At 43.3% G+C, this 19,657-nt stretch overlaps 2 protein-coding genes and 1 pseudogene across 3 annotated transcripts in view; all 3 read left to right on the top strand.

The window, feature by feature from the left end:
• Positions 1-201: 201 nt before the first annotated feature.
• On the top strand, positions 202-882 carry LOC306741187 (E3 ubiquitin/ISG15 ligase TRIM25-like; annotated as a pseudogene). The gene has a single exon. The product of its transcript is annotated as an E3 ubiquitin/ISG15 ligase TRIM25-like (transcript).
• Position 883: 1 nt separating this feature from the next.
• LOC306741186 (pyrin-like) lies at positions 884-1,587 on the top strand (the record flags this gene model as incomplete). Its single annotated transcript, XM_079223438.1, is given in 3 exon segments — positions 884-994; positions 998-1,538; positions 1,541-1,587. Coding segments are annotated over 3 exon segments (699 nt in total), but the record flags the coding sequence as incomplete, so codon positions are not given.
• Positions 1,588-4,342: 2,755 nt separating this feature from the next.
• The window catches only part of LOC306741184 (voltage-dependent calcium channel subunit alpha-2/delta-4-like), a gene marked incomplete at its 5' end in the record, with an annotated part of 51,298 nt that continues 35,983 nt past the window's right edge, over positions 4,343-19,657 (top strand). Inside the window, 8 exons of the mRNA XM_079223436.1 lie at positions 4,343-4,620; positions 4,859-5,023; positions 11,721-11,802; positions 16,394-16,510; positions 17,046-17,105; positions 17,872-18,034; positions 18,108-18,239; positions 18,625-18,685. Coding sequence (XP_079079562.1) covers positions 4,343-4,620; positions 4,859-5,023; positions 11,721-11,802; positions 16,394-16,510; positions 17,046-17,105; positions 17,872-18,034; positions 18,108-18,239; positions 18,625-18,685 — 1,058 coding nt within the window. The remainder of the gene's footprint in view (positions 4,621-4,858; positions 5,024-11,720; positions 11,803-16,393; positions 16,511-17,045; positions 17,106-17,871; positions 18,035-18,107; positions 18,240-18,624; positions 18,686-19,657) is intronic.

Raw genomic sequence — 19,657 nt, 5'->3', positions numbered from 1 at the left:
TGTGTTACTCGATTCATTGCAGGACAATCATCCACGATACATCACAGTATCTGTGTTACTGAAGAAGAAGAAATTCCACTAAAAATGGCAAATAAAATAATTATGTATGTAATGATTTTATGAAACAAATAATCAAAAGATATGTAATAACTGTTTTTTTTGTTGTGTGTTTGTCATTCTTGTTGTCCTCAGATTGTAGATATGTCTGCTGCCAGCTGCCTGATGACTGAAGATCAGTTTCTGTGCTCCATCTGTCTGGATGTGTTCACTGATCCAGTCAGTACACCATGTGGACACAACTTCTGTAAAGCCTGCATCACTCTGGAACACTTGGACATTAACGTCCCGTCTCAGTGTCCCACCTGTAAGAAGCTTTTCTCCACCAGACCTGAGCTGAAGGTCAATACGTTCATCTCTGAGATGGCTGCTCAGTTCAGACAGTCAGCTCAACAGAAAGCCAGCAGCAGCAGCTCAGAGCAACAAGCTGCCAGACCAGGAGAAGTTCCCTGTGACGTCTGCACTGGAACCAAACTGAAGGCCCTGAAGTCCTGCCAGGTGTGTCTGGAGTCCTAGTGTGAGACTCACCTGGAGCCTCATCTGACAAGATCAGGTCTGAAGAGACATCAGCTGATCGACCCTGTGGAGAACCTGGAAGGCAGGATGTGTACGAAGCACGATAAACTGCTGGAGCTGTTCTGTAAGACCGACCAGATGTGTGTCTGCATGCTCTGCACTACTTCAGACCACAAGAACCATGATGTTGTTCCTCTGAAAGAAGAATATGAAGGAAAGAAGGCCGAGCTGGGGAAGACTGATGATGAAGTCCAGCAGATGATCCAGAAGAGACGACTGAAGATTCAGGAGATCAAACACTCGGTGGACCCTGAAGGCTGCTCCACCCACCAAGAACTGGACAGGAGTCAGAGTTAGTCCACCTTCATATGAGGGGACTGTGGTGAGAGCTTTGAATCAGCTGGAGGAGACGCTCAGTAAATAGATGAAGAAGCTGCTCGGGATGAGGAGGGTCCAGCGGTCTGCAGTGGATGTGACACTTGATCCTGATACAGCTCAATGCAAACTCATCCTGTCTGATGATGGAAAACAAGTTAAACTTGGTAATGGATGGAAGAAACTCCCCAACAATCCAAAGAGATTTGATACTTGTGTTATGGTCTTAGCAAAATACAGTTTCTCTTCAGGAACATTTTACTACGAGGTTCAGGTTAAAGGGAAGACTCAGTGGGTTTTAGGAGTGGTGAGAGAGTCGGTCAACAGGAAGGGAAGCATCATACTGTCTCCTCAGAAAGGTTTCTGGACGATAATGTTGAGGAATGAGAATGAGTACTCAGCCTGTACTGTCCATCCAGTCCGTCTCTCTCTGAAGCCTCATCCTCAGAAGGTGGGGGTGTTTGTGGACTATGAGGAGGGTCTGGTCTCCTTCTATGACGTTGATGCTGCAGCTCTTATCTACTCCTTTCCTGGCTGCTGCTTCACTGAGAAACTCTACCCATTATGTTGTCCATGTTTTAATGTTGGTGGTAAAACACTGCTCCTCTGATCATCTCCCCTGTCAATCACACTGAGTAGAACAACCACTTGATTCTCTACAGCGAGATTCACTAATAATTAATGTAACAACATCTATAATGTTGGTGACTTACGGGTGTAAATATACACTCATTGATATTATCTAATGTAGTTTAGTTATCTTTAATAACTGCATGACATGCACTCAACACTGTTGAATCATCAAAGACAATGTACTCAGGAATAAATAGCATTTGCGCATTAATTGAATATATAGGTGCCAAATTAAAAATGTTTTATTGTTTGATTATTGTATATATCATATGTTTTGAATACTGGCACACATTATTGGATAAAGTAATGTACTACTTATTTTTTTACAAAAAAAAAGGTGATTATGAATTTTAGTTTATATAATTTTCAAATACAAAGAGAAATCACGGTATCTGTCTGATTTGTTGTCTGAATTAAAACCTTTTAATCTGCACGTGCCCCTAAAATAGGGGCTTTAGTTCAAGTTCATGTGTTCACATTGTGTTCCCAAAGATGTACATTTTATGATTCAATAACAAATAGAATGAAGGCAAAGCCTGGGCTACAAGACTAAGTAATCAATTTCTACATCCTGCAAACACACAACTCAACAACCAAAGCAAAACAAAATATATAGATGAAAATGATTTTCTTTTCTCCAGAAATTAGGAAATATAAGACACGTTTGCAGCTGCCATATCGGCTAGCTTTATGCTACAGGCTAACGGCAAACGCTAGCGTAAACCCACAGCCTACGGATTCAGATGCTACCTTCCAATCTCTTCTCAGACAAAGCATCGGAAAAATCTACAGCGAATCAAAAAGAAATTGCTTACCTTATGAAAAATATATCTGACTCCGTAAACTTCAAACGCGCCATTCAAAATAGAGAAGAACGTCCGGGGCATCTAACGAAAGCGTCCCCAGGAAGTTTTGACTTACGGTACCCTCGTGGGATCGGTTGCAGTGTCGGCGATCCTACGCATCACAAAATGTTGAGACTTGAAGATTTTCTGTGGCTAAAAGGTCTGTCAATCTAATTTGGACGCTTTAGACAGCTCCCATAGGCTCTAATGATTGAAAGGAGTGTTCTTAGATTAACTTGGACTTGGGAAGGCGAAGATAGGAGACACGTTATAGAAAATGATGATACATACATTTAATTTACTTTACTACCTTATATGTTTTACTCCACTACATCTCTGAGGTAATTATTGTACTTTTTTTACTGCATTATGAGTACTTTTACTTTAAGTACATTTAGCTGATACTTTTAGTTTAGTTCGTTTTTGAACGCAGGACTTTTACTGGTATATTTGTTACAAATATTAAATGTACAATATCTTTGTGTTGACAATTGATAGATTATAAAGGAAAGAATGAATACACACTAAATTGGAAATTACAATCAGTTTTGTGATGCCTCTATTGTGATCAGAAGGTCATCGGTACCTGTCGTGGCGGCAACCCGAGAACCTGGTGGTTGACGGGGGGTCAGGGAAGCCGTCAAGCTGAAGAAGGAGGCTTTTCGGGCCTGGCTGGCCCAGGGGTCTCCTGAAGCAGCGGACAGGTACCAGCATGCTAAGGGCTGCAGCTAAGGTGGTCGTGATGCTAGAACTCGGGTATGGGAGGAGTTCGGGGAGGCCATGGAGAAGGACTTTCTGCTGGCCTGAAGGAGGTTCTGGCAAACCATTCGACGGCTCAGGAAGGGAAAGCAAAGCCTACCCCAAGCTGTTCTCAGCGGGGGAGGGGAACTGCTGACCCAGACTGGGGACATCGTTGGGCGGTGGAAAGAGCACCTTGAGGAACTCCTAAACCTTTTGGAGTCTAACAAAGACACAACCTGTAACCGTACGGCCTGTGGAAGTCTAACAAAGACACAACCTGTAACCATACGGGGCTGTTAGAGTCAAACAAAGACACAACCTGTAACAGTATAGCCTGTGGGAGTCTAACAAAGCAATCAAAAATCCATAGCTGGCCCATATTAGTATCTTTACAACATTTACAAACACGGCCAGAGCTTCTTTTGTTTTTTTCTCCGCGGGCGATTCAAAGCCCTACGGTCTCATTGGTCCGTCACCGCTTGCTTAGACCGCGTCAAACAGCACACGCGGAAACAGCTGATCATTTTGAGACTAGGGTCGACTGGATCAGACACTGTCTTGGCACAAAGTGGGTCATTTTTCCAAAAAGAGGTCTAGACCTCAAGAAGCTCCTTGGTGGATGAGATCCTGAGATGCTGAAGGCGCTGGACGTTGTTGGGCTGTCTTGACTCTTCAGTGTCGCATAAGGGTCGGGAACATGGACTGCAGACCGGGGTGGTGGTTCCCATCTTCAAGACATGCTTCTGTTGAACAAACAACCATCGCTGTTGTTTTAACGATGACGAAGATGATGAAGATGATAATTGAGGAGGAGGAGGAGCGAACAGGTCATCTTTAATTGGCCGACACCTTTGCCTCTAATTTCCTTTTGATTAGATCAGATTAACGACTGGAGACGAAGGTAGACTGAAACCTGTGTGTGTGTGTGTGTGTGTGTGTGTGTGTGTGTGTGTGTGTGTGTGTGTGTGTGTGTGTGTGTGTGTGTGTGTGTGTGTGTGTGTCGGGGCTTCATATCACTGTTGGCTGCTCACTCTTTATCCTCGCCCTTTCTCTCTCCACCCCCATCTCTCCCTCTCTCTCTCTCTCTCTCTCTCTCTCTCTCTCTCTCTCTCTCTCTCAGGGTCTCTTTTCTCTCTGGCTGCTCTGATTGGTCGATGGAGAGCCCGTCTGTAGAAATGGTTCTAATCCTCTTAGATCAAACTGAGCTCTCGTCCAATCCTCTGCTCCAGAGAGGACTTTTTAATCCAAGTGGATTACGTTGCAAATTGGGTGACAGTGGAGTCGAGCGGCTGCAGGATCTGCTGCCGGCTTTATATCCTAAATATCTGCGAGGTGGAGACACCAACCCGCTGCTGGTTCCCGACCTCACTAGCACAGAACCCGGAGAACCTCAGAGAACCTCGGAGAACCTCCTTCGTCTCCCTCTCTGCACCGGGACCCGGTTCTCTGACGGGTCAGTGGAGAGTCTCTGGAGGAGTTCCTCCTCAGAGAGGATGAGACGCTGAGGAGATGCCGGCAGCGAGAGGCGTCCATCCAGACATGCCGGAGAGCCTTCAGGGTCCAGAGCCCACCTCCTCCTCCTCCTCCTCCTCTTCCTCCTCCTCCTCCTCCTCTTCCTCCTCCTCCTCCCCTTTGCCAACATGAGGAAGCCGTTCCCTACAAACTCTTCATGCTCCTCATGAACTTTTCAGAGTCGATCCAAGTTCAGTGAAACAACCGCCGATATTTCAGAGCCGCGAGGAGTTGGCAGGAAGGATGGAGGGCGGTACGCCGGGAGCGAGGACGCTGCTGAGGATTCTGGGACTTTTCTGCTTGTGGATTACGACTCAGGCGCAGATGAAGATCCCACCGGAGACGTGAGTGTCCCTCAGCCCGCTTCACGGTGCACGAGTAGAAACAAGTGTCTTTACTGGAGACGTCCCAGATGTGTTGTGTGGTCTAATATTTCATTACAATGTGTTTGGGTCAGAGCGACAAGAAGCAGAACACCGCCTCTTTAATTAGCTTCAATCAGCCAATCAGCTCATCCTTCTCTCAGCAGAGGAGGAGGGGACAGCCGACCCTCGTTAATCACTCACCAGCTAACGTCAGAGCTGCTAAACCTGAAACATGCAAAGCTGCAACGAGCTGCAGCGACACGAGATGAAGCAGCACAATACTGTGTTGTCGTCATTCATAGTGTTGTATTTCCTGCATAAAAACAAACAATTCAAATGATAAGTAAATAACAGATATTTATTTTATAGTTGTTCTTGGAGTCAATGACATGTAATAATTAGTTAGGAAGTTAAACAGTACATTTTACTAGATTACATGTGAACGCATCATGAGAACGTTATCATTTACCTTCAGACAGTACTCATTTTCACTGAGCGGAGCCTGAATGCATCATCATGTAACTGAAGTGAACCTCCGCTGGTTCTCCGTTAGCGGTGCTGCTAACGTTACTAGCTCTCCTCCTGTTGGTTCTATGTTAGCGGTGCTGCTAACGTTACTATCTCTCCTCCTGTTGGTTCTCCGTTAGCGGAGCTGCTAGCGTTACTGGCTCTCCTGTTGGTCTAAACACTGATTGGTTGTTTACAAAGTCACATGCTCAGAGGTCAGAGACTAGAGAAACATCCATGATGTCCTGATCACATGATGCACTGGATATTGGAGGAGAACACTTTATTTACGCTGTGACGTTAACGTTAATCTGTGTCATTAATTCAAATGTAGTAGTACAACGTTTGCACAGTTTATTTGTCCGTGAATAAATACTTCAGCCTGGAGGCTAACGGTAATGCTCAGCTCACTTAAGGTGGTCTGACCTTTTTAAGGTGGACTCTGAGTTCATTCTCTGCTTTGTCAAATGTTTGATATTTCTTTTGAACTCATCGTCGGCGACGTCGCATTGAAACAAAACACGTTGACGTTATTCGACTGTACGAGTTGACGACTTTGAATGGATCAACCAAGTAAAACATTTAATTTAACGGATGAAAGCTTCAACAACTCAGGCGAACCCTTTGAAGATCAGCATCATGTTGTAATCGTCTCATTTCGGGACCCTGTGACACCAATCTGTGAGCGTGAAGCTTCACAGCAAATCGTCCCGGTTGGACTCGTTCCAGATGAGTTCCGCCTCAGACGGCAAACTCCCAGAGTGCACTGGGTTTTTTCACGTCGGCCCCGAGGGAGTGAGTTGGTGTCAGCTGACGGCGGTTTTCCCTCCGGACTCTGTCCACGACTCATGAGACAAACACAAACAAGCATCCGGGAGATTATTGCAGCTGCAGCCACTCAGTGAACTCACACCGCTGCTTCATTGTGAGTGTGGTTGTGAATGTGATTGTAGCGTTATTAGCACTCCTGCTGGTTCTCCGTTAACGGTGCTGCTAACGTTACTAGCTATCCTCCTGCTGGTTCTCCGTTAGCGGCGCTGCTAACGTTACTAGCTCTTCTGCTGGTTCTCCGTTAGAGTTGCTGCTAACGTTACTAGCTCTCCTCCTGTTGGTTCTCCGTTAGCGGTGCTGCTAACGTTCTTAGCTCTCCTCCTGTTGGTCCTCTGTTAGCGGTGCTGCTAACGTTCCTAGCAATCCTCCTGTTGGTTCTCCGTTAGCGGTGCTGCTAACGTTACTAGCTCTTCTGCTGGTTCTCCGTTAGAGTTGCTGCTAACGTTACTAGCTCTCCTCCTGTTGGTCCTCTGTTAGCGGTGCTGCTAACGTTACTAGCTCTCCTCCTGTTGGTCGTCTGTTTGCGGTGCTGCTAACGTTACTAGCTCTCCTCCTGTTGGTCCTCTGTTAGCGGTGCTGCTAACGTTACTAGCTCTCCTCCTGCATTTACTCTGTGATGGTTAACGTTAAATCCTCCCCTCGTTGTTTCAGTGCTTCAGACTGAGTCTCATCGTCGTCGTGTCTCACCTCCTTCCCGCCATAATTAGAGGAGAAGTCGTCTCTTACCGGTTACAGTCAACAGATTTGGCTTCAATCTGCCGGAGAGATCGGCTTCAGCACCGAGGATCAGCTGATTAGATTTTAGAGGTGATCTTCATGGAGGATTTTCTTTTTTTGGCAGCGTTTACAAAATAAAAACAGTTTAAAATAGTTTACAGACGCTGCAGCAACACGAGCTGCAGCTCGATTTACTGACTTTATTGGAGCCGATCGTAACACGTATTAATAACTCTGCATTATGAAAGAACAGATTAACAGATCTCTCTCTCTCTCTTTCTTTCTTTCTGTCTCTCTCTCTCTCTCTCTCTCTCTAGAGAGGGATGATTCTCCCCTGTATTTGTAATCACCAATCATCATCTGTCACTGCGTTGCCTATTTCTCCCCTAAAATGTTCTCAGAAACATATTTTAGTTTTTGTAACATGAGGAAGTTTGTGACCCGGCCGCCATGTTGGAAACAGTCCAGCCGACCGGACCGTTGTGGGTTCTTCCACGTCTTTCCATCTCCACAGTAAACAACAACAGATTAAAACCACACAAGACATCAGTTCTGCTAAAAACACCGACACAGATTGTTTTATTAACCCTCTAGATACTTGAAAAGTAAAAATAAACAATGATCAAAGTAAGTAAAAAGTAAGATTTCTCTACGGATCTGTGCTTTAAATGTAATTTCTATGATTCAAATCATTTCATTTTATAATCAAAATCTCTCAAAATCTCAGATTGCGCAATCCCTCACAAACCGGGTTGAGCCTTTTTCTTTCTCATCGTTTGTCACCTGTAATATTTGAAGACACTTTATTATCCGTCCTTTCTTTCCATAGAGTCCTATGTGTGGAACATGTTTAATCTTGCTAATTGACATGAAACCACAGTGAAAAAGCAGAGCGGAAGAACAGTACCTCTGCCTCACTGAAGGGGACGCGTTCTTCTTCTTCTTCTTCTTCTTCTTCTTCTTCTTCTTCTTCTTCTTCTTCTTCTTCTTCTTCTTCTTCTTCTTCTAACATCCCTGTCCCGGGACCTCACATTGGAAAAGCTCCCCAAATAAAGATAGTAAAAACCCTTTTACAGGGAAAAAATGGAAGAACCCTTCATAGAGCAACAGAGGAGGATCCCTCTCCCCGGATGGACAGAAGCAATAGATGTCATGTGACCAGAATGAACAACGTAACAGAGTTACAGCACATTACATGAATATGACAGAACTTATTCATATAATGAGTAGTATACGCATGGAACACGATTCAGATAACCATGATCCATGAAGCAGAAGGAGGTAGAGAGGAGGGGCATCAGCAGGGCCATGGCAGGAGGTAGGAGACAGGAGGTAGGAGGTAGAGGATGGGCATCAGCAGGGCCATGGCAGGAGGTAGGAGATAGGAGGTAGGAGGTAGAGGATGGGCATCAGCAGGGCCATGGCAGGAGGCAAGAGGCAGGAGGTAGGAGACAGGAGGTAGGAGGTAGAGGATGGGCATCAGCAGGGCCATGGCAGGAGGCAAGAGGCAGGAGGTAGGAGACAGAATGCAGGAGGTAGGATACAGGAGGCAGGAGGTAGAGAGGAGGGGCATCAGTAGGACCATGGTAGGAGGCAGGAGACAGGAGGCAAATATAATAAATACATAACATATATAATAACTACGAAACATATATAATAAATACATAGCATATATAATAAATGCATAACATATATAATAAATACATAGCATATATAATAAATGCATAACATATATAATAAATACATAGCATATATAATAAATGCATAACATATATAATAAATACGAAACATATATAATAAATACATAACATATATAATAAATGCATAACATATATAATAAATACATAGCATCATCCCGAACAGAGAGGGAAAGTGTTTCAACAATTCCTCTTCTCGTAAATAATGGAAACAAGATGTATTTCTAAAAAGATACACAAGCTTGTGAGAGAGAATGTGAGATAAAGCGTCTCACACACACACACACACACACACACACACACACACACACACACACACACACACACACACACACACACACACACACACACACCTGCAGCTCTCTCTGTGACCCAGATGAACAACAGATTATCTAAATCTCTTTCATCACCGCCGTATTTAACCGCCTTTTTCTGCCCAAACTCACCACCGCTGCTGGAAAACAAAGAAGTGGACACAAAGATCCTCACTGGCTGTTCATATATATATATATATATATATATATATATATATATATATATATATATATATATATATCACTGCAATATAGAAGTCCTGCTCCTCTGTGGAAACATCCTGACTAGACGTAGAGAGAACTAGAACATCTTTAGTGCAGAATAACAGTTACAATCACATAAATCATTAAAAAGAAAATGTCTTCGATAATTTCTTTCACAAAAATTGCTTCAATATTCAAACATGAACAAATAGTCCTTCTTGAACGGTATCAGCAGAAATGGAGCCTTGGTCGTCTCCCTCCAGTTAGACTGTTCAGGTGTGTTAGCGGGACCAGCAGAAACCAAACCACCAATAACCACAGGGCTGCTCCTATTTTTAATAGGTATATAGTATGTACATCATGAATACTCTGGGTTCTTTGTAGTCTCAAAATGGCAAAACACCTAGACATTTCATTAGAAAAGCGTGTAAAATATTATTTTTCTGTGATATTGTTATCTGCTTTTTACTTAGATAAGGCTTCAGGCTATGTCCCATTGTGTTTTCCAGTCCATAAGTCCCATTTATAGTCATCTACAGGCATCTATTTGCAAAGAAATGTTCAGGCGGAAATAAAAACCTTATACTTTAGTGTGTTCAAACTCATATAACTCAGTGTCAGCAGCACTTAAAGTGATTCTGACTATTAAGGGAAAAAAGCTTCATATTGTTACCTTTCAAAAGAGACCAAGACCATGCATTTACTCCACATGGTTCAAGTACAGCTTCCAATGTACTTTGGGTATACCTGGATAGGCATTTTAGGCAAATTTTACAGGAATGCTAAAAGGTAACTATGGCTGAACTCAGAACCGGTTCCCCTCATAGAGCCGGGTTTCGGGGTGCGTCCTCAACAATGAGTCCAGTCTGTAGTTTATCAGTGAAGATATTGGTAGCACGTTACCAGACGAGCATGGTCATACCCCAGAGGGTCCGTTCTCCTCAACATGAAACGGTTCTCGTGTCTCCTCAAGTCTTTTCTTCATGCATTGATCACACGCAGGGTTTTGCAATATAAAAAGTGTATTTTTCAGCTGTTCTAAAATGTTGCATCTGAATATTTCTGCATGCTGGGGTCCAGGAACAGTTTTGTAATCGCATGAATTATGATTCGACTGGAATGGCGAGACTCTTGTGGATGGAAGGAGCTCAATGATATCCTACGGGTGAGACTGGTGATTTGAAACCTGACACCACTATGAAATGACCTCTCGGATAATTACAGCCTCGTGAAACTTGACAACCCCAATCTGGAGTGTTGAGGCGTTCGGCAGACGATAAGGTTTCTGAGCAATTTACTCGACATCCCATCAGCGTAGAGAATGCGACTCTGCCAGGAGTCTGCAAAGGTCCTCAAGGTGCCTTGATGTGGGATTTAGGAGCGACTGTCGAATCACGAGAGGTTAAATATCGTTAACTTTAGCACTAGCGCTGCGTAATAAATGGTATTCAACCGGCATATACGTTCAGAAAAAATGTTCTATGCCTTTTCACACTTCAACAATTCATGTTAAAGGAACTGCGTCTCCAGTTAGTCTCCAGGTGCTTCAGCCTTCAGGCGATGTCCTGGTGTCCCATGAAACATCCCCGTCCACATGTGCAGGGTTCAGACACATTCTGACCAATGGATCTCCAAGACTTTTCCATGACTTTTTCATGACTTTTCCAAGACTTTTTCAAGACTTTTTCATGACCTTCCCATGACCTTTTCATGACTTTTCCATGACTTTTCCATTACTTTTAAATGACTTCTCCATGACTTTTCCATTACTTTTAAATTACTTCTCTATGACTTTTCCATTACTTTTAAATGACTTCTCCATGACTTTTCCATGACTTTTTCGATGACTTTAAACCAAATTTCCATGACTTTTCAATTTGGTGAAAAGTCATGAAAATCCATTGGTCAGAATGTGTATGAACCCTGATTAACGCAGGGTTCATACACATTCTGACCAATGGATCTTCATGAAATTAATTCAAAGTCAGCGTAAATGAACGACATGAACACATGAATATAACACATTTACATGACTTTTACTAAACTTTGGGATTTTATTTATTTTCAAGGACATTTCCAGTCCTGGAAATAACCATTTTAAAATTCCATGACTTTTCCAGGTTCTCCGTGACCGTAAAAACCCTGCAGTCGCTCTCCACGGGGTGAACTAGTTTCCTGACTGGTTTGGGTGGAGGTCAGAGGCGGGTGGTGCATGAACGGGGATCTTGTTGTATTTTTTTGTACATTTTTATAAATCTTTTACCGCGCAAAACCGCATGACCGACTCCCTTCGTAGTGTCGTTGTGCCAACCGCCTCGACCGATGAAGACGCGGTTCTGTTGTAGCCCGCGGGTTCGATCCTCCACGCCGTGTTGCCGCTTGACTCCTGCTCCGTCTGTGTTTCAGGGTGCAGCAGTGGGCGACCGTGTTCTCCGTTCAGCTTCGAGAACTCACCACCAAGTACTCCGGCTCCCAGCTGCTGCAGAAGGTAAGTTCACTTCAGTGGTTCGCACAGTTCCCAGAATCCCACTTGACAGCCCCGAGAACCGGTAGAGGAGCAAAGAGGAGGTTCGACAGGACGCCGGTCTTAGCGTAGCATCGGAATGCTAACGCTTTAAAGGACGACTCTCACCCTTTGAACAGGGAATTTCAGCTTCTCCCTCTAGAGGAGGTGTTATACATTATAATGATAACAGCACTGATCTGTAGCTTTAAGTACTTTCCTCATGTTTTTCTGGTTGTCTGTGTTGTTGTAATGTATGTCGAGACGGATGCCTCGTTTTCTACTGTTTTCTACTGTTTTCTACTGTTTTCTACTGCAAACCAAGTCTACCTACGGGTACAAATAAAGTACCGTAAAAGTCTTGTTACAAGCCGCTCCTACCTCCGGTGGGTGTCCCCGCTGTAGCAAGCTAGCTACCGCTGCTGCTAGTTTGCTACAGCGAGGACACCCTAGCTCCCCGCTGCTGCTGCTACTGCCCGCGTCCCATCAGCCGAGTCAGGTGTCGAGTCGGGGCTTGTCCCCCTACCTTCGGTGGTTGTCGGGGAGCTAGCGGAACGCTATCAGTAGCGCTAGCTGGCTACAGCGGGGAGCTAACGGGACACTGGCCGAAGGTTGTAGCGGCTTGTAACCCGACCTTTACGGCAACCAAATCAAAACCAACCAAAACCAAATGCTAGTTAGCGGCGTGCAAACATGCTTGGCTAACATTCTAAAAACTAACCTTTCTCCAAGTAACGAGTAAACCAGCCTGAACATGAAGAACCTGTGGAACCAAAGAGCTCCTCGCAGTAACTTTAAAAAGCGTTATTTGGTGGATTCTCCTATAAATGTTAAAGCAGGATGATGATGATGATTTGGGAGTCTGTGTGTGTGTATGTGTGTGTATGTGTGTGTGTGTGTGTGTGTGTGTGTGTGTGTGTGTGTGTGTGTGTGTATGTGTGTGTGTGTGTGTGTGTGTGTGTGTGTGTGTGTGTGTGTGTGTATGTGTGTATGTGTGTGTGTGTGTGTGTGTGTGTGTGTGTGTGTGTGTGTGTGTGTGTGTGTGTGTGTATGAGAGAGATAGCGACCGTCTGTCTGTGTCGGTGTATTTATGTTTTTACCAGGGAGCGCAAACACACACACACACACACACACACACACACACACACACACACACACACGCACACACACACACACACACACACACACACACACACACACACACAGAGATCATGGTAATGCCCAGATTGAGGACCGAGCCCTCTTTACCGGCGCCAGGATTTGTGGCCTGTTCTGATTTTAGACATTCATCCGTTCATCTGTCAGATTTAGATTCATCACGGCCGCCTGCCGTCATCCGGTTAGAGACACACGACCACACACGACCCCGGCAACGCATCTGGAGAGAAAACTAATAATAATGTTGTTTCATAAACAGTGGAACTGTTTACTCATACATGTTGTTTAGTTTAGTAGATGCAGAACTAAACTGTTCAAAGGTTCAACAGAAAAAGACAAAGATCCAGCTGATGGAGGAGAGACGTTTCAGCCGTCGCCATCTTGGTTTCTTTACAACCAGTTAACAGGAAGTGACCGCATTAGTGACGTAGAGACGCCGTATACGTCTCTGGTAGAGAGACCTGTCAATCACCTTTTAGCCCCGCCCCTAAAGCGTCCCCTGCTTTATGGTCTGTTTGACTCTGTGGGAATAAATCAAAAGAGAAGTAGAGTCATTTATATAGACTTCTATACAACCAGATGCCTGTCCTGGTCACCCCCTGGTGGTCAGGAGTGAGAATGCAGCTTTAACACATGAAGCATAGACTTCTATACAACCAGAGGAGTCACCCCCTGGTGGTCAGGAGTGAGAATGCAGCTTTAACACATGAAGCATATACTTCTATACAACCAGAGGAGTCACCCCCTGGTGGTCAGGAGTGAGAATGCAGCTTTAACACATGAAGCATATACTTCACTATGGTTGCCATCTGGTTGGATCCCATCATTTAAAGTACCAAGCTGATCAATAATATAGTTTTTCAGAGCCTTTAAGCTCACATCCTAAACTCTGTGAAGTTTTATTGAATGTAAACATGACCAGCTGACCTGTGTTGACAGAAACATTAGCTTCCGCCTCCTATCACAACCAGCAGGTCACGTTTGCATATTTAAAAAGTTTAAAAGTCAGTCGAGGTCTAATCTCTTTAGTAAGACTCCTACACATCCCCTCATGTCCAGCAGCCGTGGTACAGGCAATACCTTTTTAAATTTCGACTACAAATACTAGCCTTCAAATCAAAAACACCAAATTCATCAGTCTGGAAGAAAAGAAAATTACCAGTCTGCCACTCAGGTCCAGGTTTCTTTTCGTGTTTATAAGATAATCCTTTATTAGTCTCGCAGTGGGGACATTGCAGGATTACAGCAGCAGTGCACACAGAGACACATAGTAAGTAAAACAAATAAACAGTAATAAAAACAGTAAAGAAGAATACAGTAGCAATATTAAATACACAGACGGAATAAAAAAAGTATATAAAAGTACTTAAATGTATTATATATTGCACCAGATGAATATACTTAAAGTGGCAACAGTGATTACAGTGTTCTAGTGTTTGTGGTCGACTGAGAGCTCAGCTTGTTGTGCAGCCTGACAGCAGCGGGAAGGAAGGACTCGGTGAGGGAACTCTCAGCGTTTGGCTCGGCCTGCAGTCAGTTAGTGTTCATGGCCTAATGGGACTTAATGCAGCGATTCAGAGTGTAAATAACGGCCGTCCCTCCTCACATCAGCTGGCTCATCCACCTCCAGCTCCTTGATCCAGACAACTTGACCTGATTACCGAGCAGAGCTGTAGGAGGAAACCAAAACAAACAGAAATAAACACGAGCGTCTCCAGATCTCAGCGGTAATCTGAGAGCGAGCCTCTCAATCCGAATTATCTCGATAAAAACACACCAATCTGCCAGCGGCATCAGCTCAGTTTCACTGTTTCACCGCTTCACTTACTGTGAGACGAGCTGAAACACAGCGGCTCAGTTTCACTGTTTCACCGCTTCACTGTTTCACCGCTTCACTGTTTCACCGCTTCACTTGCTGTGAGACGAGCTGAAACACAGCGGCTCAGTCCAGACCGGCGGGTCACCGTCCGGACTGTGTTTGTTCTCCCTGCGGTCTTCAATAAGGTTCTACTCTCCTCTGGAACAGAACCATCAGGACTAGAAGGAGAGAACTAGAACACGTCTTCAGTGCAGAACAATAACAACGCCATGAATCATTAAGGAAAAAGGAAATGTTTTCAAGTGAATACGTTACAAATGTTACAAAATAAAATGACCGGCCTCAACATTGATCTATTTACATGTTTAGAACCTCTCATCTCCTCTCCTTTCCTTTCTTCCTGGTTTCCTCCTCTCCTCTCTCCTCTCCTACCTCCTATTTCCTATCCTCTCCTTTCTTCCTTGTTTCCTCCTTTCCTCTCCTTCTCTTCTCCTCTCCTCTTCTCTTCTCCTCTTCTCTTCTCTTCTCCTCTCCTGTCTTCCTTGTTTCCTCCTCTCATCTCCTTTCCTATCTCGTCTCCTTTCCGTTCTTCCTGGTTTCCTCCTCTCCTCTCCTGTCTTCATTGTTTCCTCCTCTCCTCTCCTCTCCTTCTCCTCTCTTCTCCTTTCTTCCTTGTTTCCTTCTCTTCACATCTCCTCTCCTCTCCTATCTCCTATTTCCTCTCCTTTCCTTTCTTCCTGGTTTCCTCTCCTCCTCTCCTTCTCCTCTCCTCCTTTCAATCCCTCCAGCTGGTTTTGGGGTTGAAAAGGTTTTAGAGCAACTTAATTTATCCTTGAAACATGAATTCATAACTTGTTGCCAAAATCATAATCTGAGATCCATTGCTTAGTTTGATGAGGATGAAAAGTTTTCTTATTATATATATATATATATATATATATATATATATATATATATATATATATATATATATATATATATATATATATATAGATAGATATTATATATATCTATCTATATATATATATGTATATATATATATATATAGATATATATATATATATATATATATATATACATATATATATAGATAGATATATATATATATATAGATATATATATCTATATATATATATATATATCTATATATATATATATATATATATATATCTATCTATATATATATATATATATATAGATAGATATATATATATATCTATATATCGATATATATATATATATATATATATATATATATATATATATATATATATATATATATATATATATATATATATCGATATATAGATATATATATATAAGAAAACTTTTCATCCTCATCAAACTAAGCAATGGATATATATATCGATATATATATATATATATGTATATATATATATATATATATATATATATATATATATATATATATATATATATATATACATATATATATATATATATATATATATATATATATATATATGTATATATATATATATATATATATATATATATATTGAGTACTTTCCGACGCCGTGTCCTCGGTAATACGTCACAGTTGTGGCGATGACTTTGCGATGACCTTCCTCTCCTCAGAAGCTGAAGGACGTGGAGTCCATCATCAGGATCGTGGAGCTGGACGGGAACGACCTGGTGAAGGATTACTCCGACGAGATCGAGAGGATGCTGGGGAGCAAGATGAAGTCGGTGAAGGTGAGGATGAATATACGTATACTTAAATACACACATACATGTATACACACAGATATACACAGTCCATTAAAGGAGAGAAGAAAGAGTTGTGGTGCATACAATTGTAGCTACCAGTGTGTGTGTGTGTGTGTGTGTGTGTGTGTGTGTGTGTGTGTGTGTGTGTGTGTGTGTGTGTGTGTGTGTGTGTGTGTGTGTGTATAGTCCATTAGAGGTGGGCAGTTGGGGAACTTAAGTGACAAACCAAGGAAAGTGAACAAACTTGTTGTTCCTTGTATGGGTCAAGGTCCAAAAACTCTGGATCCTACATTACCCAGAATGCACCTCACTTGTGTGTTCTCAGCCCCTTTTGCCCTCAGCCTCTCAATCTCCATTTCTTCAGTTTGTAAATAATTTATATGTATTATTATTTTAAAGAAAATGAAAAAAAACAAGGTTTTAACTGCTTTGGTTGCTCATAACTCGCTATGAATGATGATGATGATGATGATGATGATGATGATGATGATGATGATGATGTTTCTCTTTCTTGCCTCAGAGGTTGGCGGAGTCGGCAGAAGACGCCGATCTGTACCACGAATACAACGCCACGATGAAGGTCGGTGCTCTTCGTAGAACCCTTTCAGAGGAGCGCTAACGTTAGCATGCTAACCAGCTGAGATCCTGCAGGACACTGGGTTGACTGCAGCAACTAGACTCAGAAAAATGTTTAAATGCAGAAAATATACCAAAGTAGGTCATACTAATATAATGATGCTTCATCATGAACACACGCAGGATGAAGAGTCACCCGGTCGAAGCCTCCGCACATGTTTCCTTGTTGCATTTAGTGTTGCTTTAAATATGAAGAATGCATTTTGATTTCCGGCAGTTCGACTTCTACAACTCTATAGCATCTTATTCTGAAAGGGTCTCCTTCCTGTCCCCTCCAGTTTGACTACTACAACTCCATAGCATCTTATTCTGAAAGGGTCTCCTTCCTGTCCCCCGGCAGTTCGACTACTACAACTCTATAGCATCTTATTCTGAAAGGGTCTCCTTCCTGTCCCCTCCAGTTCGACTACTACAACTCCATAGTATGTTATTCTGAAAGGGTCTCCTTCCTGTCCCCCGGCAGTTCGACTACTACAAGTCCATAGCATCTTATTCTGAAAGGGTCTCCTTCCTGTCCCCTCCAGTTCGACTACTACAACTCTATAGCATCTTATTCTGAAAGGGTCTCCTTCCTGTCCCCCGGCAGTTCGACTACTACAAGTCCATAGCATCTTATTCTGAAAGGGTCTCCTTCCTGTCCCCCGGCAGTTCGACTACTACAACTCTATAGCATCTTATTCTGAAAGGGTCTCCTTCCTGTCCCCCGGCAGTTCGACTACTACAACTCCATGATGATCAACTCGGTGGACGAGGACGGCAACAGCCCGGAGCTGGGCGGAGACTTCCCCCTGGAGGAGAACGAGCACTTCAACAACCTGCTGGTGAACACGCTGCTGAGCGACATCCAGATCCCCACCAACGTCTACAACAAAGGTCAGAGGTCAGAGCTCAGAGGTCGCCCGTTACGCGGGTCAGGGGTCAGCGTCTGATGCTCCTCTCTCTGCAGACCCCAACATCCTCAACGCCATCTACAACTCAGAGGCGCTGAACGACGTCTTCATCGGGAACTTCCAGAAGGACCCGACGCTCACCTGGCAGTTCTTCGGCAGCTCAACGGGCTTCTTCAGGATTTACCCCGGTCAGCCTGAGGCTTAGGCTGAGGCTTAGGCTGAGCTTTAGGCTGAGGTTCAGTCTAAGCTTTATCTGAGGTTCAGTCTAAGCTTTATCTGAGGTTTATTCTGAGGTTTAGTCTGAGGTTCAGTCTGAGGTTTATTCTGAGGTTTATTCTGAGGTTCAGTCTGAGGTTCAGTCTGAGGTTCAGTCTGAGGTTCAGTCTGAGGTTTATTCTGAGGTTTAGTCTGAGGTTCAGTCTGAGGTTTATTCTGAGGTTTATTCTGAGGTTCAGTCTGAGGTTCAGTCTGAGCTTCAGTGTGAAATGTTAATGTATTTTATATCAAGTCTTAAAATACTTTATATGAAGCGTTGCAGCAGAGCAGATGGGCGGTAACTCTGTTCTGTCTCAGGTATCAAATGGACTCCAGACTCCAACGGTGTGGCGGCGTTCGACTGCAGAAACAGAAACTGGTGAGTTCAGCAACAACACAACAACAACAACAACAACACAACAACAACAACAATAACACAACAATAACAACATAACAATAACAACAACATAACAATAACAATATAACAATAACAACAACATAACAATAACAACAACACAACATAACTTCACTGAAGTTTAATTCTGAGACTCCTGTTATTATACCGTCTATTTACCGTAAGATAACACTCCGTAACACTAAAAGGGGCGTGTCCCGCTCTGCAACACTAAAAGGGGCGTGTCCCGCTCTGCAACACTAAAGGGGCGTGTCCCGCTCTGCAACACTAAAAGGGGCGTGTCCCGCTCTGCAACACTAAAGGGGCGTGTCCCGCTCTGCAACACTAAAGGGGCGTGTCCCGCTCCGTGACACTAAAGGGGGCGTGTCCCGCTCCGTGACATAAAGGGGGCGTGCCTCGGCTGATCCTCTGGACAGGGATCAGCCTCCTTAGTGTCCACATTTCGCCATATGATGCCAGAGAAGCTGCATATGTCCTTGAACGCCTCGCATTAATGCAGCTGAGCTGGAGGAGAATAAAACGCTGCTCCTGCGACTGGTTCCCACTGGTTCCACTGGATCTATGGATAACGTGCAGAAACAGACGTGATGAGTTCAGAGACTAACGGGTGATTCATCTCATAATCCGTTGAGCTCTTTATTGTCAGCAGCTGCAGCTCAGCTGCTCTGCATGTGATCATAAACACAAAGTATTGTTTCTTCTAATAAGAGCTGTATGTCCAATGACATTACACTTCCTCATATTTGATATTACATACTACTTTTTATTTTAAATTGACTTGTTTTTTAAATGTATTTTAAATGTATTTTATTCATTTTTATTTTTATTTATTTCATTTTTATTTTTATTTATTATAATTTATTTTAAATAATGTTACTAATAATAACTCACTGATTGATAGTGTATAACTCACCGTGGTGCGTTCAGGTACATCCA

The sequence above is a fragment of the Taurulus bubalis genome (assembly GCF_910589615.1).
Source record: "Taurulus bubalis genome assembly, chromosome: 9".
Lineage (NCBI taxonomy): Eukaryota > Metazoa > Chordata > Actinopteri > Perciformes > Cottidae > Taurulus > Taurulus bubalis.
The sequence above is the reverse complement of the archived record's forward strand: the minus strand, read 5'-3'. Positions and strand labels throughout refer to the sequence as shown.